Below are 26,245 nucleotides of genomic sequence, written 5' to 3'. Positions count from 1 at the left end.
ACTACAGCCCCATCGATGTTGACGGGGGCGTGCTCGACCCTCCGTTTCCTGTAGTCCACAATCAGCTGCTTTGTCTTGCTGACGTTGAGGGTGAGGTTGTTGTCCACACAATGTCAGGTGTCTCACCTCCTCCCTATAGGCTGCTTCATTGTCATCGGTGATCAGTCCTACCACGTTGTGTCGTCAGCAAACTTGATGATGGTGTTGGAGTCGTGCGCGGCCACGCAGTCGTGGGTGAACATGGAGTACAGGATGGGACTGAGCACACAACCCTGAGGGGCCCCTGTGTTGAGCATGGTGGATGTGTTGTTGCCTACTCTCACCGCCTGTGGGCGACCCGCCAGGGTCCTGAGCTTGGTGATGAGGTTGGAGGGGACTATGTTGTCGAATGCTGAGCTGTAGTCAATGAACAGCATTACATAGGTATTCATTTTGTCCACGTGGGTGTGGGCAGTGTGGAGTGCAATAGAGATTGCGTCATCTGTGGATCTGTTGGGGCAGTATGCGAATTGGAGTGAGTCCAGGGTGTCTGGGATGATGGTGTTGATGAGAGCCATGACCAGCCTCTCAAAGCATTTCATGGCTATAGATGTGAGTGCTACGGAGCGATAGTCATTTATGCAGGTTACCTTGGCATTCTTGGGCACGGGGACTATGGTGGTCTGCATGAAACAAGTTGGTATTACAGACCAGGTCGGGGATAGGTTGAAAATGTCAGTGAAGACACTTACCAGCTGGTCAGCCCATGCTCTGAGTACTCGTCCTGGTATTCCATCTGGCCCCGCGACATTGCGAATGTTAACCTGTTTTAAGGTCTTACTCATATCGGCTACGGAAAGCGAGATTACACATACATTTGTTTGATGAGGAAACAGACAAGGTTTAAAGAAGGAGCAGCAGGTTTCTAGTTAAATATTGGCCTCACCAGATCAATGGTCAAGACGTTTGCTAGCAGCTGCATGAATGAATCATTGGATAGAGCTCCATCCAGGAGCTTCAGTCTGCGAATGGCAGCGCCCACACTGGCACAGGCAATAGTGGAGGGCAGGAACACAGAGAACTTATACTCTAAAGACAGGGAGATACACAAGAGATCAGCGGAAACGGAATACCTATAGGTTTGACCAGTCTTTTATACTAATCTGCTTAGATGACAGAGCAGTTGTCAGACCCACTTTGTGGACAAGGAACATAATACCAGGGTATGCAATAGAAAATCATGTATTTAACAATTGGGAGTTAGTGATTTGGGAGCAGCATACATCCTTAATCCCTGAGGCAGGATCCCATAGGAGTAGAGGAATGCCGCCATTATAGACCCGCCCTGACAGACAGACAGACAGACAGTAGGAAGTGCTTAAATACGGACGTTTCCCAAAACCTGAAAATCCAACACCCAAGATAATGAGACAATGAATCAGTCTCAGGAAATCCTTTTATCCACGCCTCATAGAATAGGTTTCAAAGCCAGGAGTCAGGAATGGGCCGAATCCAGATACAATGAAACAGCCGAGTCAAAATGGCCTTGACTGTATCCCAGTGACTGGTTGCCTCTGGCAACCTCGAGTGAGATTCGTGGAAAATCAGGCAGTTGAATGTACGGGCATAGGTCTTATCACACCGCATAATACCGGAATACACAAACTCATCCCCCCGTCTCCCAAATTAACCGCTGACACATCGTAATCAAAGTTATGGCTGCTGTGTGCTCTTTGATTGCCACACACAGGGCTGCATGATTTATTTGAATAAATTCAACACAAGCTATTATCATCATTCATCAAAGAAGTGCCATGCACCTATCACATAGAATAACAATGAGATGTTCATTTTTCTATGATATAGCTACTGGTGGGTACTTCCTAAAATACTTGACTTGTAGGCCTAAATGTTTCTGCATTGCTAATAGCAACAGTCACACCTCGCCAAGAGTTACCAAATGTCTGCCCCTACCTGTGGCTGCCAGTGCAATGAAGGAGTGGACATGCCTGCACAAGGGTAGGCCATTATGGGTAGGCCATGAAGAATTGGCTCCAGGAAGTCAGGGGATAACACAGAAGCCAGTCCCACTCTAACCCTGCCACCACCACAAGTTCCCACTGCTGCAAAACACACACATTACATTAAATCAACCACAAGCTCCAACTGCTGCATAACAGATAAATACATATGTAGGCTATTACATTAACAGAAAACAGGCTCCCACTGACTGAAAACAGAACCAAAATTACAGTGTATTCAACCTGCTATAACAAACAAAGTAATAACACACTTATTGAGTCAAAGCTCATCATTTGTATCAGACATTTTAGTATTCTTATGGCGAAAGCAAATGGAACTTGTAAACAAATCTTGTGTTTACCAGGAGCTCTGACACTGTAATGGCATTGTCAGCATAAATGCATAGCTTGCTGGCGCTCAGGGGTACTGTCTCTTGCAGTTTTGAGGCCAGGAACATGCAAACAGCACCTACAAGCTACAGGTTGGCACATTGAACAGGAAAGAGACTCAAGTAACGGTTCAGATAGTGGATGGCCAAAGGAAATAACTCTTCCTCACAATTCTGCTCCTCACAAACCTGTTGGAGGAAAGAAGTTTGTTAAACAATGATAAATTGTGACTGCACTGGTTTCATGAATGGATTTGTTTCTATACTCATGCATTAGTATCTAGGCAAAGGAGCTGATGAATATGACGAGATCTTCTCTCTGCCCAGAAAGCTACCATTCACCAGCTCTGCAAAGTGTTATAATGTCAAAATACATTCATTACTCAACAAATATGCCTGTTGTCATTTACTGCCTTTACGCCCTGTGTTCTTCCCATAGGCCTACTGGCAGTGGTGTAAAGTACTTAAGTAAAAATACTTTAAAGTACTACTTAAGTAGTTTTTTGGGGTATCTGTATTTATATTTTTGACTACTTTTACTTTTACTTCACTACATTCCTTAAGAATTTTTTTTACTTTTTACTCCATACATTTTCCCTGACACCCAAAAGTACTCTTTACATTTTGAATGCTTAGCAGGACAGAAAATGGTTCAATTCACACACTTATCTGTCACACCCTGATCTTCGTTTTGATTCGTCAAGCCTACCAGCGGTTTTTCCCCTTGCTCCTGTCTTTGTCAAGTTCCTGTTTTCTAGTTTTCCCGGTTTTGACCATTCTGCCTGCCCTGACCCTGAGCCTGCCTGCCGTTCTGTACCTTTTGGACTCTGATCTGGATTACTGACCTCTGCCTGCCTTTGACCTGTCGTTTACCTGCCCCCTGTTTTTGTAATAAACTTTTGTTACTTCAATACTGTCTTTATCTGGGTCTTCTCCTGAAACGTGATAGTACGAACTGGCCATGACTGACCCAGCAGACTCGGACCAGCTCCGCAACGCCATCTCCTCCCAAGGAGCCACCATTGGAAGGCACGAGGAGTTGCTTCGTGTTCTCATGGAAGGGTTCCAGACCTTGGCCGAACGCCATGACCGAGCTTTTAACACATTGCTGGAGCAATTCCGCGGGTTGTCTATTAGGCAGCCTACCACGACGGTAACCTCCCAGACCCTCAGTAACCCGGCTGTTAGCAGCATGGCCTCCCCGGCCACCCTGGTTTCCCGAGAACCCCACTTACCTCCCCGGAACGCGTCGCTGGAGAGTTGGGAACCTGTCGGGCATTTCTCGCTCAGTGTTCGCTCATCATCGAGCTGCAGCCCTCCTCCTTCCCCTCGGACCGCTCTAAGATAGCGTACTTCATCACGCTGATGTCCGGGAGGGCTCTCGCCTGGGCTACGACAGTGTGCGAACAACAGTCGGCCGTATGCTTCAGTCTGGAGGAGTTCATGCAGGAGGTAAATAAGGTTTTCGATGCTCCATTGTCCGGGAGAGAGGCTGCACCAGAAGTTGCTTCTGCAAGAATCCCGCAGTGTGGCAGACTATGCAGTGGAGTTCCACACGTTAGCAGCTGAGTGTGCCTGGAACCCAGAAGCGTTGCACAACACGTTCCTGCACGGAGTATCGGAGGAAGTAAAGGACGAGCTTGCAGCCCGGGAACTACCAACGGATCTCGACTCGCTCATCGCCTTGACCATTCGGATCGATGGGCGACTACGGGAACGAAGGAAGGAAGTCCGATTCCACTCGCCCGCCCAAAGATTCCACCTCGCCTCCGAGGCATCCCGGAAGTCCCCGACTGCTCCGTTGCAGAGAGAACCCGAGGCTACCCGAGTTCCCCCGAGAGTCTCCGAAGTCTGCCGGTTCACCTCTTCCCAAGCCGATGCAACTAGGCAGAGCTAGGTTGTCTCCAGCCGAACGGCAATACAGGCTTCACACAAAGAGTTGCCTGTATTGCGGGACTACTGGTCATTTTGTGTCCACCTGTCCACTAAAAGACCAGGCTCACCGGTAGGAGCGAGTACTCAGGTGGGCCATTGGGATAACTTTTCCTCTCCCCTTACTCGCATCCCCTTCCCATCTTGCTGTGTGGGAACCAGTCGAAATCTCTCCGGGTACTCATTACTCTGGGGCCAATGAGAGCTTTATGGACGCTACCCTGGCGTCCGAGCTGGGCATCCCCACTCAGCCCCTCTCCATTCCCATGGACGTTAGAGCGCTGGACGGGCGCTCTATAGGCTGGGTCACCCACAATACCACCCCAGTCAACCTACGAGTATCAGGGAACCACAGCGAGAGGATCCAATTCCTGCTAATTAAGTCTCCTCAGGTTCCTGTGGTATTGGGTTTTTCTTGGCTCCAGCGACACAACCCCTTTATTGACTGGTCTACTGGTGCCATCATGGGCTGGAGCCCGTTCTGCCATGCTCATTGCCTGAAGTCAGCGCAGCCTGCACCAGGACGTCTTCCTGGGGGGTCGGAAGTTGCCTCGGACCTCTCCGCCATTCCCGCGGAGTACCAGTACCTCCGGGAGGTGTTCAGTAACCCCGGGCCACTTCGCTTCCGCCACACCGACTCTACGACTGCGGAATAGAGCTTCTCCCAGGCACCACTCCACCCCGGGGAAGACTGTACTCGCTGTCGGATCAAGAGACCAAGGCTATGGAGACCTACATTGAGGACTCCCTAGCTTCCGGGTTCATCCGTCCTTCTGCCTCCCCCGCCGGCGCAGGGTTCTTCTTTGTGGAGAAGAAGGACAAAACCCTGCGCCCGTGCATCGACTACCGGGGCCTCAACAACATCACAGTGAAGAACCGCTACCCTCTACCACTCATCTCCTCTGCCTTCGAGCCGCTCCAGGGGGCCAACGTGTTCTCCAAGCTGGACCCACGGAATGCCTACCACCTGGTGCGGATACGGGAGGGGGACAAATGGAAGACTGCCTTCAACACGGCCAGCGGTCACTACGAGTATCTGGTCATGCCATTTGGCCTTACCAATGCTCCAGCTGTGTTCCAGGCCCTGGTTAATGATGTTCTCCGCGACATGTTGAACCAGTTCATCGTTGTCTACCTCGACAACATCCTCATCTTCTCCCTTGTCTGCACTCACCTCTCCCAAGGTTCCGATCATATGGTCCCCAGCTGCTGACCGGGCATTACGGGACCTCAAACACTGTTTCACCACTGCTCCCATCTTGGTTCATCCTGACCCGTCCCGCCAGTTCGTGGCGGAGGCCAATGCATCAGATGTCGGACTGGGGGCGGTCCTGTCCCAGCGTTCGGCCCTGGACCTCAAATTACATCCCTGCGCCTTCTTCTCCCATCGCCTCAACACCACAGAGCGGAATTACGATGTGGGGAATCGTGAGCTTCTCGCGGTGAAGATGGCGTTGGAGGAGTGGAGGCACTGGCTGGAGGGAGCGGAACATCCGTTCATTGTGTGGACAGACCACAAGAACTTGGAATATCTCCACACCGCCAAGCATCTCAATTCCAGGCAAGCTAGGTGGGCCCTGCTTTTCACCCGGTTCAACTTCTCCCTCTCATACCGACCGGGAACCAAGAAAGTCAAGCCAGATGCGCTGTAACGCTGCTATAGCCCCGTGGCTACACCCCCGGAATCCGAGACCATCCTTCCCACCTCGTGCTTGGCAACGGCACTCAGTTGGGGAATAGGGAAGCAGGTCCGGGAGGCGCAGCGTTCCCAGCCGGGGGGGGGGGGGCCCAGATAACTGGATGTTTGTTCCTGACGCTGTCTAGGATCAAACCCATGTCTCACAGCCCTTTGTCTCCTGTTTCCAGGAGACATCACCCTGGATTATTGACCTCTGCCTGCCCTGACCCTGAGACTGCCTGCTGTTCTGTACCTTTTGGACTCTGATCTGGATTACTGACCTCTGCCTGCCCTTGACCTGTCGTTTGCTTGACCTGTTTTTGTAATAAACTTTTGTTACTTCGACACTGTCTGCATCTGGGTCTTCTCCTGAAATGTGATATTATCATGAGAACATCCCTGGTCATCCCTACTGCCTCTGATCTGGTGGACTCACTAAACACAAATGCTTTGTTTATAAATGATGTCTGAGTGTTGGAGTGTGCCCCAGGCTATCCGTCAATTTAAAACAAGAAAATTGTGCCGTTTGCTTAATATAAGGAATTTCTAATTATTCTTACTTTTACTTTTGATACTTAAGTATATTTAAAACCAAATACTTTTAGACTTTTACTCAAGTAGAATTTTACTGGGTGACTTTCACTTTTTCTTGAGTCATTTTCTATTAAGGTATCTTTACTTTTACTCAAATATAACAATTGGGTACTTTTTCCACCACTGCTTACCGGGTCTAAATAAAAATCTACAAGCAACCACAAAAATGTCAATTTATTGTATTTGACCGCTCTTCCGGTCAAAAACAATACATAAAAATAAAAAAATGGGTTGCTTGTATTTTGACATAACTCTTGCAGAGCTGGTAAATGGTGGCTTGAATGGTAGCTTTCTGGACAGAGAGGAGATCTCATCATATTCATAATCCGTTTTCTTGTAGCTTTTGTACAGTAGTCCTCCAATGTGTCTCTATTTTATGATACTATTTAGAGAACAACAGCACACTGACCCTTTTGGAAAAGATCAGTCCAAGGGAGTCCGTCTTGGCTCTTGTTTTCAGGTGCAATGTAGGCTGATGAGTGCATTACATAACAATGCGAACTGAGATAACTAAACTTGGATGACAGTGTTGCTGTGGGCTGATGGTGGTCCATTAATTAATGACATTGCATTGACAGTAGCATTCTATCAAAAGTAGGCTACCACGTGACCTGAATATGATGTAATTCACTATGGATATTTTGTCCATACTGCCATACTGTCAATATTCTCCACATATATGGATGAATGTCTGTCTGTATCTTGTCAGAGTATGATGGTGATGTCCGACTGGTCTTTTCCAGGGACAGAAAGTTATACAATGTTTGTTGGTCCCGTGTCAAGGTCGGGTCAGAGCTGGCCCGAAGAGCAGTGGAATCCATACATTCGGTGGTGCTTTCTGAGGAGGTTTGGAATTGTCCATCTTCATGACACAACAACTCCATTGGAGGGATGTTGGAGTTTTGGTCGACTTTAGTAGGGTCTCCCTCAGTTAGCCTACAAACTCAATTCAATAATTAACAACGTTTTCTACCTTACCCTCGGGCCTCATTTCGGCTAACGTTAGCTAGCTAACACAGAGCAGAAATGTGCTTGATTTTCAGAAGATTCAGAATGTCCTTTATCTTGAGATGTCAAATAAGTAGGTTGAGTACCTTTCCTCTCATTCACATTACTTTAATTAGCTATGTGAAATATAATGTTTAGAAGCAAGTGAGGTGGCTATGGAAGCTCGTTCCTGCCACCAAAAAAGAAAATCTGACTGCAAGTTATGAGATAGTAAATCATAATTATGCAGTGGTGGAAAAAGTACCCAATTGTCATAGTTGAGTAAAAGTAATGATACCTTAATAGAAAATGACTCAAGTAAAAGTAAAAGTCACCCAGTAAAATACTACTTGAGTAAATGTCTAAAGATATTTGGTTTTAAATGTACTTAAGTATCATAAGTAAACCTATAAATCACTTCAAATTCCTTATATTAAGCAAACCAGATGGCACAATTTTCTTGTTTTTGTAAATTTATTTACGGATAGCCAGGGGCACACTCCAACATAATTTACAAAGGAAGCATGTGTTTAGTGAGTGCGCCAGATCAGAGGCAGTAGGGATGACCAGGGATATTCTCTTTATACGTGCATTAATTGGATCACTTTCCTGTCCTGCCAAGCATTCCAAATGTAATGAGTACTTTTGGGTGTCAGGGAAAATGTATGGAGTAAAAAGTACATTATTTTCTTTAGGGATGTAGTGAAGTAAAAGTAAAATATAAATAGTAAAGTACAGATACCCCAAAAAACTACTTAAGTAGTACTTTAAAGTATTTTTACTTAAATACTTTACACCATTAATTATGAGATGAGATATGAGATATGCAAATCATAACTATGTGATAGTAAGTCATAATTATATATTAAGTCATAATTGTGAGATATGGAAGTCATAATAATTAGATAGTAAGTCATTATTATGAGATAAGTTTAGGCGATCTGTATCACAGGAATCCAATGTGCACTTTGCATCAGGCCCTCCTTAACTTTCAAGGATAACATTATGTACAGTTGAAGTCGGAAGTTTACATACACTTAGGTTGGAGTCATTAAAACAAATTTTTCAACCACTCCACAAATGTCTTGTTAAAAACTATAGTTTTGGCAAGTCGGTTAGGACATCTACAGTTGAAGTCGGAAGTTTACATACACCTTAGCCAAATACATTTAACTCAGTTTTTAACAATTCCTGACATTTAATCCTAGTAAAAATTCCCTGTTTTAGGTCAGTTAGGATCACCACTTTATTTTAAGAATGTGAAATGTCAGAATAATAGTAGAGAGAATTATTTATTTCAGCTTCTATTTATTTCATCACATTCACAGTGGGTCAGAAGTTTACATACACTCAATTAGTATTTGGTAGCATTGCCTTTAAATTGTTTAACTTGGGTCAATCGTTTCAGGTAGCCTTCCACAAGCTTCCCACAATAAGTTGGGTGAATTTTGGCCCATTCCTCCTGACAGAGCTGGTGTAACTGAGTCAGGTTTGTAGGGCTCCTTGCTCGCACACGCTTTTTCAACAGGATTGAGGTCAGGGCTTTGTGATGGCCACTCCAATACCTTGACTTTGTTGTCCTTAAGCCATTTTGCCACAACTTTGGAAGTATGCTTGGGGTCATGTCCATTTGGAAGACCCATTTTTCGACCAAGCTTTAACTTCCTGACTGATGTCTTGAGATGTTGCTTCAATATATCCACATAATTTTCCTTCCTCATGATGCCATCTATTTTGTGAAGTGCACCAGTCCCTCCTGCAGCAAAGCACCCCCACAGCATGATGCTGCCACCCCCGTGCTTCACGGTTGGGATGGTGTTCGGGATAAGAGCGTCTGCTAAATGATGTAAATGTAAATGTGTTCTTCGGCCTGCAAGCAACCTTGTGGAAGGCTACCTGAAACGTTTGACCCAAGTTAAACAATTTAAAGGCAATGCTACCAAATACTAATTGAGTGTATTTAAACTTCTGACCCACTGGGAATGTGATGAAAGAAATAAAAGCTGAAATAAATCATTCTCTACTATTATTCTGACATTTCACATTCTTAAAATTAAGTGGTGATCCTAACTGACCTAAGACAGGGACTTTTTACTAGGATTAAATGTCAGGAATTGTGAAAAACTGAGTTTAAATGTATTTGGCTAAGGTGTATGTAAACTTCCGACTTGGGTGTGTGTCTGTGTGTGTGTGTGTGTGTGTGTGTGTGTGTGTGTGTGTGTGTGAGAGAGAGAGTTTGTGGTGATATTGTTCCATATTAATGGATTGGAGTTTTGTTGATGTGAATTGGTGACTGTTTGATGACATCTGGATGATATCAGATTTAATTAATTCATAAATTCAATTAAATCCATTAAAAGGGGCAATCTGGGATTGGTACATCCAATTTTGGTTTAATATATAGCCATTGATTCTTGAAGAATGTAACTTAGAAATGCCTCATGAGCAATGGTATTACCTCATCAGAACCGAAAATATAAGCTTGTTTTACTCCATTGTTTAAAACAATGTAATTGTAAACAAACACTGTATAGCTTCGAAACATGGTTAAAACAATCATTTTGATCTCATGGATAGTCAGTCCTTGCATCCATTCGTGAGAGTCCTTGTGTCTATGTATTTGAGAGTGGTTACATTTCTCCTGCCCCATTCCTCAGCTGTTTACAGTGGCTTGCAAAAGTATTCACCCCCCTTGGCATTTTTCCTATTTTGTTGCCTTACAACTTGGAATTAAAATGGATTTTGGGGGGGGGGTTGTATCATTTGATTTACACAACATGCCTACCACTTTGAAGATGCAAAATAAAACATTTTGTGAAACAAACAAGAAATAAGACAAAAAAAACTGAAAACTTGAGCATGCATAACTATTCACTCCCCCAAAGTCAATACTTTGTAGAGCCACCTTTTGCAGCAATTACAGCTGCAAGTCTCTTGGGGTATGTCTCTATAAGCTTGGCACATCTAGCCACTGGGATTGTTGCCCATTCTTCAAGGCAAAACTGCTCCAGCTCCTTCAAGTTGGATGGGTTCCGCAGGTGTACAGCAATCTTTAAGTAATACCACAAATTCTCAATTGGATTGAGGTCTGGGCTTCGACTAGGCCATTCCAAGACATGTAAATGTTTCCCCTTAAACCACTCAAGTGTTGCTTTAGCAGTATGCTTAGGGTCATTGTCCTGCTGGAAGGTGAACCTCCGTCCCAGTCTCAGATCTCTGGAAGACTGAAACAGGTTTCCCTCAAGAATTTCCCTGTATTTAGCGGCATCCATCATTCCTTCAATTCTGACCAGTTTCCCAGTCCCTGCCGATGAAAAACATTCCCACAGCATGATGCTGCCACCACCATGCTTCACTGTGGGGATGGTGTTCTCGGGGTGATGAGAGGTGTTGGGTTTGCGCCAGACATAGCGTTTTCCTTGATGGCCAAAAAGCTCAATTTTTGTCTCATCTGACCAGAGTACCTTCTTCCATATGTTTGGGGAGTCTCCCACATGGCTTTTGGCGAACACCAAACGTGTTTGCTTATTTTTTCTTTAAGCAATGGCTTTTTTCTGGCCACTTTTCCGTAAAGCCCAGCTCTGTGGAGTGTACGGCTTAAAGTGGTCCTATGGACAGATACTCCAATCTCCGCTGTGGCGCTTTGCAGCTCTTTCAGGGTTATCTTTGGTCTCTTTGTTGCCTCTTTGATTAATGCCCTCCTTGCCTGGTCCATGGGTTTTGGTGGGCGGCCCTCTCTTGGCAGGTTTGTTGTGGTGCCATATTCTTTCCATTTTTTAATAATGGATTTAATGGTGCTCCGTGGGATGTTCAAAGTTTCTGATATTTTTTTATAACCCAACCCTGATCTGTACTTCTCCACAACTTTGTCCTTTACCTGTTTTGAGAGCTCCTTGGTCTTCATGGTGTCGCTTGCTTGGTGGTGCCCCTTGCTTAGTGGTGTTGCAGAATCTGGGGCCTTTCAGAACAGATGTAGATATACTGAGATCATGTGACATATCATGTGACACTTAGATTGCACACAGGTGGACTTTTATTTAACTAATTATGTGACTTCTGGAGGTAATTGCACCAGATCTTATTTAGGGGCTTCATAGCAAAGGGGGTGAATACATATGCACGCACCACTTTTCCATTCTTCATTTTTAAGATATTTTTTTAAACAAGTATATATATTTTTTTCACTTCTCCAATTTGGACTATTTTATGTATGTCCATTACATGAAATCCAAATAAAAATCCATATCAAAAACAGGTTGTAATGCAACAAAATAGGAAAAATGCCTAGGGGGATGAATACCTTTGCAAGGCACTGTACCAAATAAAGTGGCGGGGAGTATGCTTTGTTAGTTTGAATCACAGATTGCCCCTTTAAAAGGGGCAGATCTGTTGACTATTCAATGTCCATGATCCAGACTTACTATCTCATAATAATGACTTCATCTCATAGTCAGATTTGTTTTTGGGTAGCGGTAACAGGCTTCCATAGGTAAGAGTTCTAGCTAGCTGTGAAATGTGCTCTCTTTTTTTGTGAGTGGTAGCAATGCAACTTCAGACATTTCACTTTAAAGCAAGGAAACAATTTATTCAAAATGTTAATTTTTCCAGTAACACTTTAATAGTATTTTGTGTAATTTTCCTCCATTAGCTCACAACCATGTTACAAACATGCACTCATTGAAAATATTTGTTTCCCCCCCCCAAAAGGGTCAGTGTGCTATTGCTACTCTAAATTCCTTTGGAAATTATGAAGTCATACAAACAAGTCTGCTTATACATTATCTTTACTTGTGAAACAGACATTGCTTAAAAACTGGCAAACACATCTCTATCATTTCCACTCAATAAATTGAATGTATGTTTACGACAGTTAGGTATTTCGGTTTGTAAATTACATCCTCACTTGCACATAAGAAAGGAATTCCATAATATCACTGATAGTCAGGATGTTGAATTAATGTTAATCTGTAATCCATCTCTTTTAGCTTTTACTCTTGTCTCCATAGCAATGATAGAGCATTTGGCATGGGAAAAACAGTTCACACATGTATGTGTTGTGGGCAGTTTAGTAAATGAGGGTATGTTGGGGAGAAAGAAGGGAAAGGTGGGCACTGAGACTGAGAGGGTGCGGCCTTGCTCAGCTCCATACTCAGTCCATAGCCATTGTGACAGGCATGGCGGTTTCCAGATCACGGGACTCTGAGTTCTGCAGCTCCCGACGGATCTCTGCAGAAATCTGGGGGTGTGTCTGCACCTTAAGCAGCTCCAGTAGAGCAGCCTTCTGTTCGGAGGCCAAGTCGGCCTTGTAGCGCTGTGCCAGGGTGAGCAGACTCTGGTGCCACAGCACAGGAAGGACGCGCTTCTCACTGCGGAAGGACAGGAAGTGGCCGACCAGGGCATCCAGGACACGAAAGGGCAGGGCGTATTTTTTATCCAGTAAGAGTCGCAGGAAGATGCTGTTGGCTCCATTGTATTCCATCTCTGCCAGTTTGAGCATGGCAGCACTGCAGAGAATCAGAGTAATTTGTTTACTGCATTATTTTCTGGCAAGCCATGCTGTTCTACTACCTTAAATACTGTTGTACCACACATTCACATGAATTCCTACATACATGATCATCAACAGTCAAGCTGCAACTGTTAAAAACCAAGTCCCTAGCCAAGCAGCAAGCTGAGCAATCACATTAGGGCATCATAGACCTTACAAAATTGCACACATAACTCAGGTAAAAGAGTGTATCTTACCTGGAGTGCAGTACAGGGATTGAGCACTTTGTGAGTATGCTGCCAATGATGATAGCCTCCCTGAGAGTGCATGTTCCAGATTCACAGAGCGGGATGAGGATGCCTGAGTGAGAAAGAGAGATGTGTGAGCACACAGTGACACATAAAACACATTAAACATATGCTGGGTTAAGGGGTACAAAGTCGTTACCTGGAAACAAATAGATAAAATATTGTACAACACATATTGTACAAATGCACAAGAAATGTTAAAGCTGCAATATCTCAATTTTTGGCCCACCCAACCAAATTCACATAGAACTGTGAGTTATAGATCTGTCTTCTCATTGAAAGCAAGTCTACGAAGTGGTAGAGCTGTTCTTAAGTTTAATTGTTGCAGATTTTTGTACACTAGCTTCAAACAGCTGAAAATACAATATGTTTGGTTATGGAAAATATATTTCACAGCGGTTTAGATGGTACAATGATTCTCTACACTATACTTGCTTGTTTTGTCACATAAACTGAAATTAGGTTAACTACTTGAATTTTTGCAACCAGGAAATGGCAGAGCGATTTCTACATAGTTCACCTTTAAATAGATCATAGTTGATCATTCTTATTTTCCTTGAGATAAAAACTCAAGCTAAGGTACAACACCATAGCTTTTTTTACCCTTTGCAGTAGATGCTAAGTGGAATCCTTGTGTTGACCTTACCCCTAGATCCTGCCTTAACCAAAACCCTTACCTAAGTCTAAGCTTATCCCTTACCTTACCCATTTTCAATGCCAACTTCAATGGGGTGATGTCAGAGTTGGGTCATCCCAAGCATTCCACTTAGCATTTACCATTGCTTGCTTACACTAAATAACTAAAATAACTGTCTAAATCTGGTTCAGTCTGTGATCTGGTTAGACAATACTGCCACCTAGTGAAAACGACTGTCTTTTGGCTGATTGCCAAAGTCAACTCAAAACAAAACCCACTAAGTAGTATCCTTGGCAAAAGTGTTGAATACCTGACATCAAAATGTGTATTATCTTTCATCCCCCATTATTACATCCTGGCAACCATAAATTGATTATCAACCAAGCTTTCAGATCATCTACCTTACTATTTCTCTCCCCTTTGATACATGTTCTTGATTTGTCTCACCTTTGAACCATGCCCCTGGCTTGAAAAGAGCCTTCTTCAGGGCCATGTACAGGTGGAAGTTTAGTTTTTTATACTCTGCAATGTCATCTCGTATCCTTGGCAGTAGCACCAAGTTGTAGAACCGTTGGGCCATTCGTTCCTTCAGATTGGATGAGAAGATTCTGTTCAGAAAGAAGAAAAATCAGTGTCGGTAATAAATATCCATGAGGTGCTTTCTAATAATTAAATAACGGTTTTTGATAGATGTTAACAAATCCTCCTCTTAATTTTTTATCAGACCTTGTTGCCTGGTACATAGCAGCAGCAGTCCAGGTCTCAGGCTCTGTCAAGTACAGAACCTGCTCCCAGTTTGACAGTGCTGGAATGATCTTGAAAGCTTTGGGCAGCTTGCCACTACGATATCTTGACAGAACCTGGAGCAACCGAGAAAAACCAGTTAATAATATCAGTTGGTAATATTCAGCCTCTGACTGTTCTGACTGAAATCTGATGGAATGGAAAATGACAGGTGGCCAGTCGCAGGGTTACCTTGTTGACACCTTTGTACACTTCAATGATCCTGGGGTCCAGCTGGGGCATGGGTCTTCCTGACACCTCAGACATCACTGTCCCCACCTCTGTCTGCTTCTCTGTGATCTTCTCCATGATGATGTCTGCTAGAGTTCGTCTGAAAAAACAGAACAAGGACAACACTGAGGAAATCCATACTCAGCTACATTTTACATTTTAGTCATTTAGCAGACGCTCTTATCCAGAGCGACTTACAGTTAGTGAGTGCATACATTATATATTTTTCATACTGGCCCCCCCTGTGGGAATCGAACCCACAACCCTGGCGTTGCAAGTGCCATGCTCTACCAACTGAGTTTCACGGGCCCAAAGCTGTTGTCATATTCCATGGCATCTAGGTGTCTTTAACAAATAAAATAAAAAATTGACAAAAAATGTCAAATCATTCATCATCAAGATTTTAAGCACAGTGGTTTGGTTCAGAGTTTTGGGGCCTCATGCTATACCTCATGGGAGGATTCTTGTTCATGAACATCTGCATAGCTTTCTCATCCTCTGGGTCAACCACCACTTCTGTCCCACAGTTAGCCTCTTCCTCCTCACCGGCCCCGGCTTCACCCAGCGCCGGCCACTCCTCATCAGAGTCTGCATCCTGAGAATCTGGCCCTGCAAGGGTATATGACAACATCCATATTCCATGAAACTGTACCACCTGCATAACTGAGCATAGCACACCACTTCAAGAATAACAATGACTGGAATAACAATGACTGGAGTTGACCTCCATGAAAAGGTTCTCAGTAGTCAAGTGTAATGTGTGGTTGTTGTGGATAGTTAGCTAGCTAGCAAGACAAAAAAACATCAGCAGACAGGCATTTTCTGGCTTGCAAATTCACCTTACCTAAAACAGTGGCTTGCTTTTTCTTGACCTCTGGTGCCAAGCCATATTCTGTCTGTAGTTCTTCTTGCTGGATTCGTGCCTGCTCCAGGATCTTCCTTGATAGGCGTTCGTCCACGTACTCGTCTTCATCTTCTACCCGTTGATCCCTGGTCTTCACTCGGCCATGTACTCGAACCATATCCCCTTGAAGAATCTGGTCAGCCAGCGCAACCATTTCGTCGCCACCTTTCTCAACACCTCCACCTTTCGATTTCTTCACTTTCGGCATCTGTGTTAGTTTACTATACAGACTTTTTCGAAGTTTACTAATTCATGAAGTAGCTAATGTGGAAATTCTCACCAAAAGGTTCCAGTCAACACACGTGCGTTTTTATCCAACGGAAGTGACGTAATATCGGGGACGAAACATAATATCAGAGCCATTTAGAACAGGAAACAACGCCTTTGGTATGTATTACTGGATAAATTGGAATTGTTTTATCTTCAAAACATTTATATGAACAAAATTAATGCATTAAAATGTTATACGCACGAGAAAAAAAAGTAGGCGCAGACAGATTACCTCATTTCCTCCTAATACCGGAAACAGACCATTTTTCAGCAGGAAGCGTGTTCATTTTCGTAGTAAGAAAATAACAAACGGCTTGAATCAATGGGGGTGACTTGGTGAGATTCTATTGTTTGCTTTTTTATCAAACTTGTATCCAACAACATATCAATAGCTAGCTAGCTACATTACTTATCACACCTGGTCTTTTACATGGTCCAAGATCCCATGTGGATCAACAGGAAACAGTACACAACTCAATGATCTGTCACCTGGTATATTTTTCATCCAAGCTTCCTAGCATCTTACATCACCATTCAGATCTGACATTGTTTCAGTATGTGATTTTTGGAAATCAGTAAGTTAATGCTGAACAATATCTTAATGTTATGAACATTTATACTCAGTGTGCTGTCTCCCTTGCTTAGTGTGTGTCAGGTGCCTTTGGCAGAGGGAAAGAGTGTGCAGCAGACAATAGACATTCTGCACAAGAAGTTGGAGCAGTTGGGCGCTGTGAAGCAGGGAAACTTTACTGTGGACTGTGAGACGTACCATGCCACAGGAAATGCCAGCGGTAACTAAAGTTGTACTACTAAGCTATGACATAAACAACATTGTCTTTCATATCTTGTCATGTAATCCATTGGACTACATCCTTCAACTACCCACAAGGCGGCAACAACCATCTTTCTTTTCTCTCTCTATTTCTCTCTGTTTGTCACAGGCCAGCCAACCAAACTCCTGTATGTGATGCATAACTCAGAAACCCCCCTGAGCTGCTTAGCCCTGTTCGAAGGAGGTCCCTGCCTCACAGCAGATGGAAACTTTGACGTGCTCATGATTAAGCTGAAAAGCCACTTCCAGAACGCCAAGGGGCACAAGGTAGAGAGCCGTGGCTCCCGCTACCGCTATTGTGATTTCCTGATAAAGGTTGGAGCGGTAACAATGAGCTCCAGCGCGAGGGGCATTTCAGTAGAGGTGAGTGGTCTGTACAACCAATTAACACAATGGAGGGTAAAGGGGATTTGTCTGATCTGTGTCACACTTTTTCTAAACTGATGTCCACGATCAAATCTCTTTATTTGTTTAGGTGGAGTACTGTCCATGTGTGGTCCCTGGGGACTGCTGGAACCTGATGAAAGAGTTCATGCAAAGCTTCCTGGGACCCAGCATCCCGGAGCTGCCCGCTGTGTTCGCCAACAAACCTGAGGGCCTCTATGTGCCCGCGGACTGTGTTGACACCATGACCCAGTACCTGGAGTTGTTCAGCAAAGTGCGCAAACAGCAGGTGCTCCCAGGGACCACACGTTGACGTCTTCATGGCAGCAGGAAAGTTCTGGATAATCTCTGATAAAGAAGCACCACCAAGAGGGCAGCAGTACTTCCTCCACACCCCAACACAAGCAACACGTCATCTTAAGCCACACTGTTGTGTAACTTAAATTGTACTGAGCGTCAGTACAGCAACTCAAACTGATCAAAGGATTTCACAACCACTGCAAGGAATATATCATGCCAAAAATGAGATCAAAATCTTACTGGTTGAAGTCTGAACTCTTGACAGAATAATGCTGTGTCCCAAATGTCTTGTGGATTATCCTTGAGAGTAATCGGTTTAAAGGACATTCAGTTTAGATAGTAACGTTGTATCTGGGCATTATGGTCCTACTAATAGTTGGTTATTTTTATTTTAAAAATTGTCTGACAAAACACTTTTTGTAACACTGTTTTTTTAACTCAATAAACCTATGTTTACCTAAATTGATCAAGCTCCTCTTTTTCATAACTGTATTTGCGGAAATATATTAGACTTATTAACCATAGACATATTTTGTGTATACTGTACAGTCCTGTCATGAATGGTTTATAGGGGACTTTTTCAGCCGTTATGAATGGAAAAAGTATGCCATACTAATTGAAATAAATCAATTATTCATTGTTCCGATAATGTATCAGTCTCCAGGTGAAAAGCCATGACCAACTGAGCTCAAATAATGTGGACTACTATGGGTAATAACAAAGATTGTTTAGTATGGAAATAATAACCATCAGATCAGTTTGCATCTTTTCACGACCAAAGTAATGAATGCTACATCCTGTCTGTACCAATGAGAGCTAAAGCTCGACGGAAGAGGGATCAGTTCAATCCAATCAGAATGACTTGATTCCAGGACCGAAATAGTTCGGTTGTCTCGAGGTCTAAAACATCTTTCGCGTGCAGATGATGGCGGTAAATAGAAGCGGAACGCATTTTGTATTTTTTTTTTTTTTACAAATACAACAAACAGTTATTTAAGGGATCAACTACTGACATTGTCGTGTAGTGTTTTGTCAACCTCTGGAAGTTAGGGTTTCATTTTACTGTTAGCTAGATAGCTACATTGCAGGTTTTCTGAGAATCTGTGACTTTATTTGTATGTTGACCTCCCGGTGTTTTGTTTGAAGATGTACTCAAAAGTTGATATACGACACATTTAGCTTTGTTTACATTGTGGATTCTAGCTAGCATGCTAGCTAGTTAGATGGCAAAACGGCAGTGATTTTTTTTCTCCGTGTAGTCAACCATATCAACCAGAAGTTGTTCAGTGTTCACAAGAGTGGATTTCAGACTAGTCTTTGTTCTGATGGCTAGCAAGCCTAGCTAGCTTAGCTAATGCTAGCCATCATCAGGCTATTGATTCTCTGCATTGTGTTAAATTAAAGAAATAAAGAACACCGGTATAAGGGACACCATTATGAGGTGAAGGACGTTTTACTTTTTCTTTATTTGATCAGAATGTCTGCTATTGTACCATTAGCCAAATGATTGAAGAAATACAGTGAATGTGTTGTAAAACTTAATCGCCCTAGCTAGCTAACCTTCATAGCTAGCTAGCTAGTTAGCTAACGTTACCAACAAGTAGGTAGATATGTGTATATTGGCGAGCTAGCTACCTGGACAGCTATGTAACGTTATAGCTAACTAAACATGACAATAAGTTGGAACTTGCTGGTTAAGTGAACAAGAACACACTCTCTCTATAACCCGCGTCGAGTGGTATCAGCTGGAGTGAGTAGCTAACGTTACATTTTCATTGTGGCACTAGCCGAGTTGCCACGTTATATGGCAAAACTGGTGCTAGTTGGCAAGCCAAGATGGGAAAACTGCTAACCTAAGTTAGCTAGTTAGTAGTTTGAATCGAGCCAATTGATTGGACGCCAACCCAATGCACATTGACCAGTTTGATCCCTTTGTTTGTTTTTATGGTTGAATCGATTGTTTGTTCATTTTCAGGCAGGCTAATAAAGTGTTCAACTGCTCAACTCAATTGCCTAACATGATTATGTTTTGTTTACAAGCTGTGTTAAATTCTGCTAATAAACTGTCAAGTAAATGTTCACACTTAGTGAACTAGCTACTTGCTTTAAGTTTGTTAGAATCATATTTGCTTTGCTCAAATTAATGTCTTAATCTGTCAACTGTTATGTACAAAACTCACTATACAAGCACAATTTATTTTCCGATTTTATTTTCAGTTTATTCAGGATCCGGAACCAGACATGAGTGAAGCTGATTGAATGCACCTGAAGGTCCCTTTGCTTATGTTGAAAGAACACTGACTTACATCAGCACACAGTGTTTTTTACAGTAAGTAAAACAAGCCGACATGGTGTACAAGTTCACATTCTTGGTCCTAAAAAATGTTTCAGAATGCTACAGCCGTCAGTTTACTTTCATATAGAGAACGTTTTGCATTTAGCATATCTGAAATGAAGCGGTTGATTTTCTATCCCTGTGATGTACTGAAGTTGATCTCTGTTTCCTTCTTGCAGGATGAGCTGCTGCTTGGCACAGAGGCGTGTGTCCTGACGCTGTGGGCAGGCACATGTGCATCTGGAGAGATGGACCGCTGTAAGCACGTGGGGCGTCTTCGCCTAGGCCACGAACACTCCATCCTCAACTCACAGAAATGGCGCTGTATGGACTGCTGCACCACCGAGTCAGTGTGGGCCTGTCTCAAGTGTTCCCACGTGGCCTGTGGCCGCTTCATGGAGGAGCACTCCCTCAAACACTTCCAGGAGTCAAACCACCCCCTGGCCATGGAGGTGCGGGAGCTGGACGTCTTCTGCTTCGCCTGTGGGGACTATGTGCTCAACGACAATGCTGAAGGAGACCTCAAGCTCCTGCGAGGGGCGCTCTCCACTGTGCGCAGCCCTGGCAGGCGCTCCCTGCGCTCCTCTGCAGGGGGTGACTGCAACCCCTGGGTGGGCGAGAGCGGGCCCCAGCCTGCCATGCAGACGGCGTTATGGCACCGAAGGAAGGTGCTGCTGGGGAAGATGCTGCGCCGCTGGAGGAGCCGGCAGCAGGAGGAACAGAGCCAGCGGGAGGAGAAACTTGAGGAGGTCCGGCGCCAGAAGAATGAGGTGAAGAGGAGACTCATGGGAGAGCTGGCCAATGTGCCGCCCAGGAAGAGTGCCAGGCTGCTCACCCAGGCACCCCGCTCAACCATCACACTCATCCCCCTGAAGTTCCGCGACCCTCCGGAGCGTCTGCCTCCGCCCAAAAAGCCCTCCCTTCTATCCCTGAAGCCCCCCAGCAATGGCAGGACCCGTAAACTCAAAGTACGGAGGTACTACTCCTCCCATAAAGCGACCCGTCGTAGACTGGCCCCGGGGGTCACAGGGCTACGTAACCTTGGGAACACGTGCTACATGAACTCTATCTTACAGGTGCTGAGCCACCTGCAGAAATTCAGGGAGTGCTTCCTCACATTGGACATGTGTGAGACTGAGGAGCTGCTGGCCAAGACAAACCAGGGTGTGGCTGGGGCTGTGGTGGGGAGTGGTAGTGCAGCCACACCAGGCTGCCCTCTGGGACGTGGCATGGGGAAGGCAGCCAGTGGGGGTCTCACTGCTGTCAGCAAGCAGAGCTCGCCCCCCTGCCTAAACGCAGCAGAGCTGGTTCAGTCCAAGGAGCCGCGCACCTCCACCCGCCAGCAGATGTCACTGTGCCACGAGCTGCACACACTGTTCAGGGTCATGTGGTCGGGCCGATGGTCATTGGTGTCGCCCTTTGCCATGCTACACTCTGTGTGGAACCTGATCCCAGCGTTCCGCGGCTACGACCAGCAGGACGCCCAGGAGTTCCTGTGTGAGCTGCTGGACAAGGTACAGCAAGAGCTGGAGTCAGAGGGCAGCAAGCGCAGGATCGTCATCCCCATCACCCAGAGGAAGCTCTCCAAGCAGGTGCTCAAGGTCCTCAACACCATCTTTCACGGACAGCTACTCAGCCAGGTAAGGGACTCAACTCATTCCCATGGCAATAGTACACAACACATTCATTTATTTAGGTTTGACCTTCAACACCCTATCATGGCTGAAGGTAGTCACTAAAGACCTAATGATGTTTATTAATCACATTAGGTTTAAGCTTTTCCCACTTTAGACTAGGTTTTCTCTCCTTATACTAGTTGATTGCTGGATTTCACTCCAGCTGAGTCTTTTTTAAGAGCTACCTATTGCTTTTTACTGAGCCTTTTTCCAAGTTTCCCAAGTCCAGCAGGGCAATACAGTTGCAAACCAGGACTTGGATGTCGGCTCTCTGGTTTTTCAACTAATTAGCCCTTGGTGAAATGTTTGCTTGGTTATCCCTGTATCCGTCCAGGTGACTTGTCTGTCCTGTAAGCACAAGTCGAACACGGTGGAGCCGTTCTGGGACCTGTCCCTGGAGTTCCCGGAGCGCTACCACAGCACGGAGAAGGGCTCGGCTGCGTCTCTGGCCTACCAGCGCAGCTGCTCCCTCACTGAGATGCTGGCCAAGTTCACTGAGACGGAGGCTCTGGAGGGCAGCATCTATGCCTGCAACCACTGCAACAGTTAGTACTGGGACAGAGACTCATGTCTGTTTGTGGAATAGACTAATCCTCCTGTACTGTGTTTTGCTATCCTTTTTATTCAGCTATTCAACCAGAATCATGGTTAGGGAAGTAGGCCTATAGAGAGCTATAGTAATGGCGTCTTTTTGTAGGCACTAACACCGCCATGGTTTGTTGGACAAAGCCTATGGGGGAAATTAATGGAGTTTTTGTAGGTTTTGGATACACGCCGAAAATAAGGTCTGTGGTAAGCACAGGCTTAGGAGATCTTATATGTTTTGTTCTATGAGATAATCTTAATCAACTGAAGTCACTTTTTGAATTTTTTATCATTTAATTTAAAAAAGCACAAAGGTGTCATAATTCATAAAGATCATGTTAACTGGCGTCATAATTCATAAAGGTCATGTTAACTGACTGATATTATCTCATAGCACAAAACCTATAAGATCTCCTAAGTATGTGTTTCCGTTTTTTAGGACTACAAGCTGGAGAGCACTATTGTGTGTTTCTCTCATTTTGGGCTAGATTTTATTTGACCAATTAGCCAATTGACGGATATTGAAAGTGAAACTGAGTTTGTACTTTCGGGGTAATCACAATATAGTTCTGCTTTTCTAGTGGTCACGTCCTGTACCTCCATGTTACACGTCTGTGACCTCTGTTTTCTATTTGTCAGGGAAAAGACGGAAGACGTCCCACAAGCCCCTGGTTCTGTCAGAGGCATGTAAGCAGCTGCTGATCTACCGCTTACCTCAGGTTCTACGGCTGCACCTCAAACGCTTTAGGTTAGCACCTGAACTTTAGTCCATACTGGTCATTCAGAGCGTTTATTACATTTGCAGGAAGTATTTATTCAAATACACCCAGTTTGTCTACTGCATTTGAAGACTTTGTCTGCTTACACCCACCACTTTGTCTATCGTGTCTGTCCTTCTTGGTTTCCAAATGTGTGTTATGGTTTAGTTGGTAGGATTGTATATTTCTGCAAGGGGATGTCTTGTAACAAGGCCAAGCATAAGATAACCAATCCCTGTTCTGTGACAGATGGTCAGGCCGGAACCACAGGGAGAAGATTGGCGTCCATGTGGCCTTTGACCAGGTTTTGAACATAGAGCCCTACTGCTGCACAGACTCGGGCCAGTCGGTTCACAGAGAGGGCTACACCTACGACCTGTCTGCTGTAGTCATGCACCACGGGAAAGGCTTTGGCTCAGGGCACTACACTGCATACTGCTACAACACAGAGGGAGGTGAGTGGGACCAAGATATCAGAAACTTGCATCAAAGCTAATAACTCTTTCTTAGAATAGCCTACAGTTTAGGTGGAATTGTCATGTGGTCTTTTCAGATTTAAAAAACATGATGAATTGGTAAAATGTATAGTTTGGTTGTGTAGTGCAGTTGACTCTCATAAACAGTTTGCTCCAAGTGTAACCTAATACATGAGTTCCTGTTGGGACTGTAGCCGTAACCAGCCCCCTCCCTGTGTGTGTTTCCAGGTTTCTGGGTCCACTGTAATGACTCTGAGATGAACGTGTGCAGCGTGGAGGAGGTGTGCAACACTCAGGCCTACATTTTGTTCTATACCCAGAGGTCTGCCTAGACCCCTCTCTCTCCTACACCCTACACCAGGGTGTACTACCTGACTGATGTCTACCTGGTCTGGGGGACTGAGACCTATATCTGTGTCTGTTGCCTAGGGGTCTGCCTGGGCATGTTACACTTCCTCTACCAGGCTACATCCTGGTTTACACCTAGATTTGCCCTGGCTTGAAACAACTCAGCCCACATTTGTTGAGTCTGGTATGCTAACAGCCATGTGAGAGCTACTGAACGTTGTACCACAAGGGAAAGCAACGTTGATCACGGTTAGTTATATATTTCACCAGGTGTCAAAGTGCTTTACATTGTATAGGAGTTAACTTGCCTCATCCTCCACCAATGTTTATTATCTCCCTCCTAGGGTGATGAACAGCAGCCATTTGGAACGGAATAGGAATCCTTCCGTGGCTAAACTAATTGAGTTTCCCTTTTGTGGCTCAGGATCAGAGATGATTAATTGCATCAGGTGATTCAGAGCCTGGGTGGATTATGGCAAGCCTGCAGATACTATCAGACACTCCATAACCAATGTTGCCTAGCCTACCTCTGTTCTGTATTCTCAACCACAATGAGATGTCAGCCAAGGGCATTTTAGTCTCCAACCCAGTGTCATCTTTATCTCACTATGACCTTTCTCGTTCTGACACGTTCTGCTGTGGATATCTCAGGCTTGAAGGCCTTGGTCTGGGCCAACAGAATGAATGGTATAGATGGTGTGTAGATATTCCTTGATGTACTCCGTTTCCCTACCTTGAATTGAGGTATGGGGTTGTGTGGCAGACAGCTACTTTGGAGATGGATGGAAACTGTATTGAGCCAACTGGCGTCATGCTGCACCTTTATGGAGGAGGGGCTTAGGTTATTGATCCCATGATCAATGGGCTCCTTCTGATATTTTATTGACTTCTATGTCATGTGGCAGCTCTCTTCTCCTCCTACCTTAATTGTAGAGGCTAGTTTAGGCTCTGGTTGGAGTCCGGTAACTCAGTTCATGGGTAGAAATGGATGGAAGAATGAACAAAGGACTGAGATATTGGAGAGTGTGTTGTTGGGATAATTGTTTGGGTTAAGAGGGGTACCCATTTCACTGGAGTGGAGCACCTGCAAGCAATATACGTGTGACATCATGACATGAAATCCAAGATAAAATCAGGAATTCTTCAGCTTTGTAATACGTAGTTTTTTTTCTACTCTGCTGTTTCTATTTGGGGTCTTAATAGTTTGCCAGATTCTCAAGAGTTATTGTACTGCTGGTCTTGATATGAATCAAATACACTGAACAAAAATATAAATGCAACAATTTCAAAGATTTTACAGAGTTAAGGTACATATAAGGAAATCAGTCAATTTTAAATGAATTAATTAGCCCCTAATCTATGGCTTTCACATGACTGGGAATACAGCTATGCATCTGTTGGTCACAGATAACCCCCCAAAAATTAGGGGTATGGATCAGAAAACCAGCCAGTATCTGGTGTGAACACTATTTGCCTCATGCAACGCGACACATCTCTTTCGCATAGAGTGGAATGTTGTCCCACTCCTCTTCAATGGCTGTGTGAAGTTGCTGGATATTGGCGGGAACTGAAACGCTGTTGTACACTTCTATCCAGAGCATCCCAAACATGCTCAATGGGTGACATGTCTGGTGAGTATGCAGGCCATGAAAGAACTGGGACATTTTCAGCTTCCAGGAATTCTGTGCAGATCCTTGCGACATGGGGCAGTGCATTATCATGCTGAAACATGAGGTGATGGCAGCGGCTGAATGGCACGGCAATGGGCCTCAGGATCTTGGCACGGTATCTCTGCATTTAAATTGCAATCGATCAAAAGCAATTGTGTTCGTTGTCCGTAGCTTATGCCTGCCCGTACCTGTTCACAACGTTGACATCAGCAAACCGCTCGCCCACACGACGCCATACATGCCGTCTGCCCGGTACAGTTTAAACCGGGATTAATCCGTGAAGAGCACACTTCTATCGGCGTGCCAGTGGCCATCGAAGGTGATCATTTGCCCACTGAAGTCGGTTACGAAGCTGAACTGCAGTCAGGTCAAGACCGTGGTGAGCACGCAGATTAGCTTCCCTGAGACGGTTTCTGACAGTTTGTGCAGAAATTCTTCGGTTGTGCAAACCCACAGTTTCATCAACTGTCTGGTTGGCTGGTCTCAGACGATCCCGTAGGTAATGAAGCCAGATGTGGAGGTCCTGGACTGGCGTGATTACACGTGGTCTGCGGTTGTGAGGCCGGTTGGACGTACCGCCAAATTCTCTAAAACGACGTTGGAGGCTTATGGTAGAGAAATTAACATTCTGGCAAAAGTTCTGGTGGACATTCCTACAGTCAGCATGCCAATTGCATGCT

At 44.6% G+C, this 26,245-nt stretch overlaps 3 protein-coding genes and 1 pseudogene across 5 annotated transcripts; 2 read left to right on the top strand and 2 right to left on the bottom strand.

Moving 5' to 3' along the window:
• Positions 1–904: 904 nt before the first annotated feature.
• LOC121574620 lies at positions 905–2,584 on the bottom strand (annotated as a pseudogene).
• Positions 2,585–12,138: 9,554 nt separating this feature from the next.
• bysl (bystin-like) lies at positions 12,139–16,270 on the bottom strand. Its single transcript, XM_041888285.2, has 7 exons — positions 15,872–16,270; positions 15,477–15,636; positions 14,989–15,127; positions 14,740–14,873; positions 14,461–14,621; positions 13,326–13,428; positions 12,139–13,084 (listed from the first exon to the last, which is right to left on the bottom strand). The coding sequence occupies exons 1-7, from the start codon at positions 16,137–16,139 to the stop codon at positions 12,730–12,732; spliced, it is 1,320 nt and encodes a 439-aa protein (XP_041744219.1). The 5' UTR covers positions 16,140–16,270; the 3' UTR covers positions 12,139–12,729.
• A 168-nt stretch (positions 16,271–16,438) lies between these two features.
• On the top strand, positions 16,439–18,179 carry med20 (mediator complex subunit 20). The gene is made up of 4 exons (XM_041888286.1): positions 16,439–16,537; positions 16,847–16,992; positions 17,143–17,396; positions 17,509–18,179. Exons 1-4 carry the CDS (start codon positions 16,524–16,526, stop codon positions 17,728–17,730), a joined length of 636 nt encoding a protein of 211 aa, XP_041744220.1. The 5' UTR covers positions 16,439–16,523; the 3' UTR covers positions 17,731–18,179.
• Positions 18,180–18,560: 381 nt separating this feature from the next.
• LOC121575293 (ubiquitin carboxyl-terminal hydrolase 49) lies at positions 18,561–25,222 on the top strand. 3 transcript variants are annotated; one of them, XM_041888283.1, is made up of 7 exons: positions 18,561–18,648; positions 19,935–20,046; positions 20,232–21,692; positions 22,063–22,273; positions 22,953–23,061; positions 23,321–23,526; positions 23,776–25,222. In XM_041888283.1, the coding sequence occupies exons 3-7, from the start codon at positions 20,301–20,303 to the stop codon at positions 23,877–23,879; spliced, it is 2,022 nt and encodes a 673-aa protein (XP_041744217.1). In that variant the 5' UTR covers positions 18,561–18,648; positions 19,935–20,046; positions 20,232–20,300; the 3' UTR covers positions 23,880–25,222. The 3 variants fall into 3 exon arrangements, with proteins under 3 accessions (XP_041744217.1, XP_041744216.1, XP_041744218.1); XM_041888282.2 differs by having other exon boundaries at positions 18,574–19,158; XM_041888284.1 differs by lacking the exon at positions 18,561–18,648 and adding an exon at positions 19,169–19,467.
• The last annotated feature ends 1,023 nt before the right edge of the window (positions 25,223–26,245 follow it).

The sequence above is a fragment of the Coregonus clupeaformis genome, chromosome 10, assembly GCF_020615455.1.
Source record: "Coregonus clupeaformis isolate EN_2021a chromosome 10, ASM2061545v1, whole genome shotgun sequence".
NCBI lineage: Eukaryota > Metazoa > Chordata > Actinopteri > Salmoniformes > Salmonidae > Coregonus > Coregonus clupeaformis.
This window is presented reverse-complemented; position numbering and strand designations above follow the sequence as displayed.

Bases quoted from the DNA above. Each gene is read 5' to 3' on its own strand.
- bysl (XM_041888285.2), bottom strand. From the start codon at position 16,139: ATGCCGAAAGTGAAGAAATCGAAAGGTGGAGGTGTTGAGAAAGGTGGC. The intron at 14,622-14,739 runs GTCTGATAAAAA...CTTTCTGAACAG, and splicing joins GCTATGTACCAGGCAACAAG to AATCTTCTCATCCAATCTGA. The intron at 13,085-13,325 runs GTAAGATACACT...GATTCTCTGCAG, and splicing joins ATCCCTGTACTGCACTCCAG to TGCTGCCATGCTCAAACTGG.
- LOC121575293 (XM_041888283.1), top strand. From the start codon at position 20,301: ATGGACCGCTGTAAGCACGTGGGGCGTCTTCGCCTAGGCCACGAACAC. The intron at 23,062-23,320 runs GTTAGCACCTGA...GTTCTGTGACAG, and splicing joins CTGCACCTCAAACGCTTTAG to ATGGTCAGGCCGGAACCACA. The intron at 23,527-23,775 runs GTGAGTGGGACC...GTGTGTTTCCAG, and splicing joins CTGCTACAACACAGAGGGAG to GTTTCTGGGTCCACTGTAAT.
- med20 (XM_041888286.1), top strand. The intron at 16,993-17,142 runs GTAACTAAAGTT...TGTTTGTCACAG, and splicing joins TGCCACAGGAAATGCCAGCG to GCCAGCCAACCAAACTCCTG. The intron at 17,397-17,508 runs GTGAGTGGTCTG...TTATTTGTTTAG, and splicing joins CGAGGGGCATTTCAGTAGAG to GTGGAGTACTGTCCATGTGT.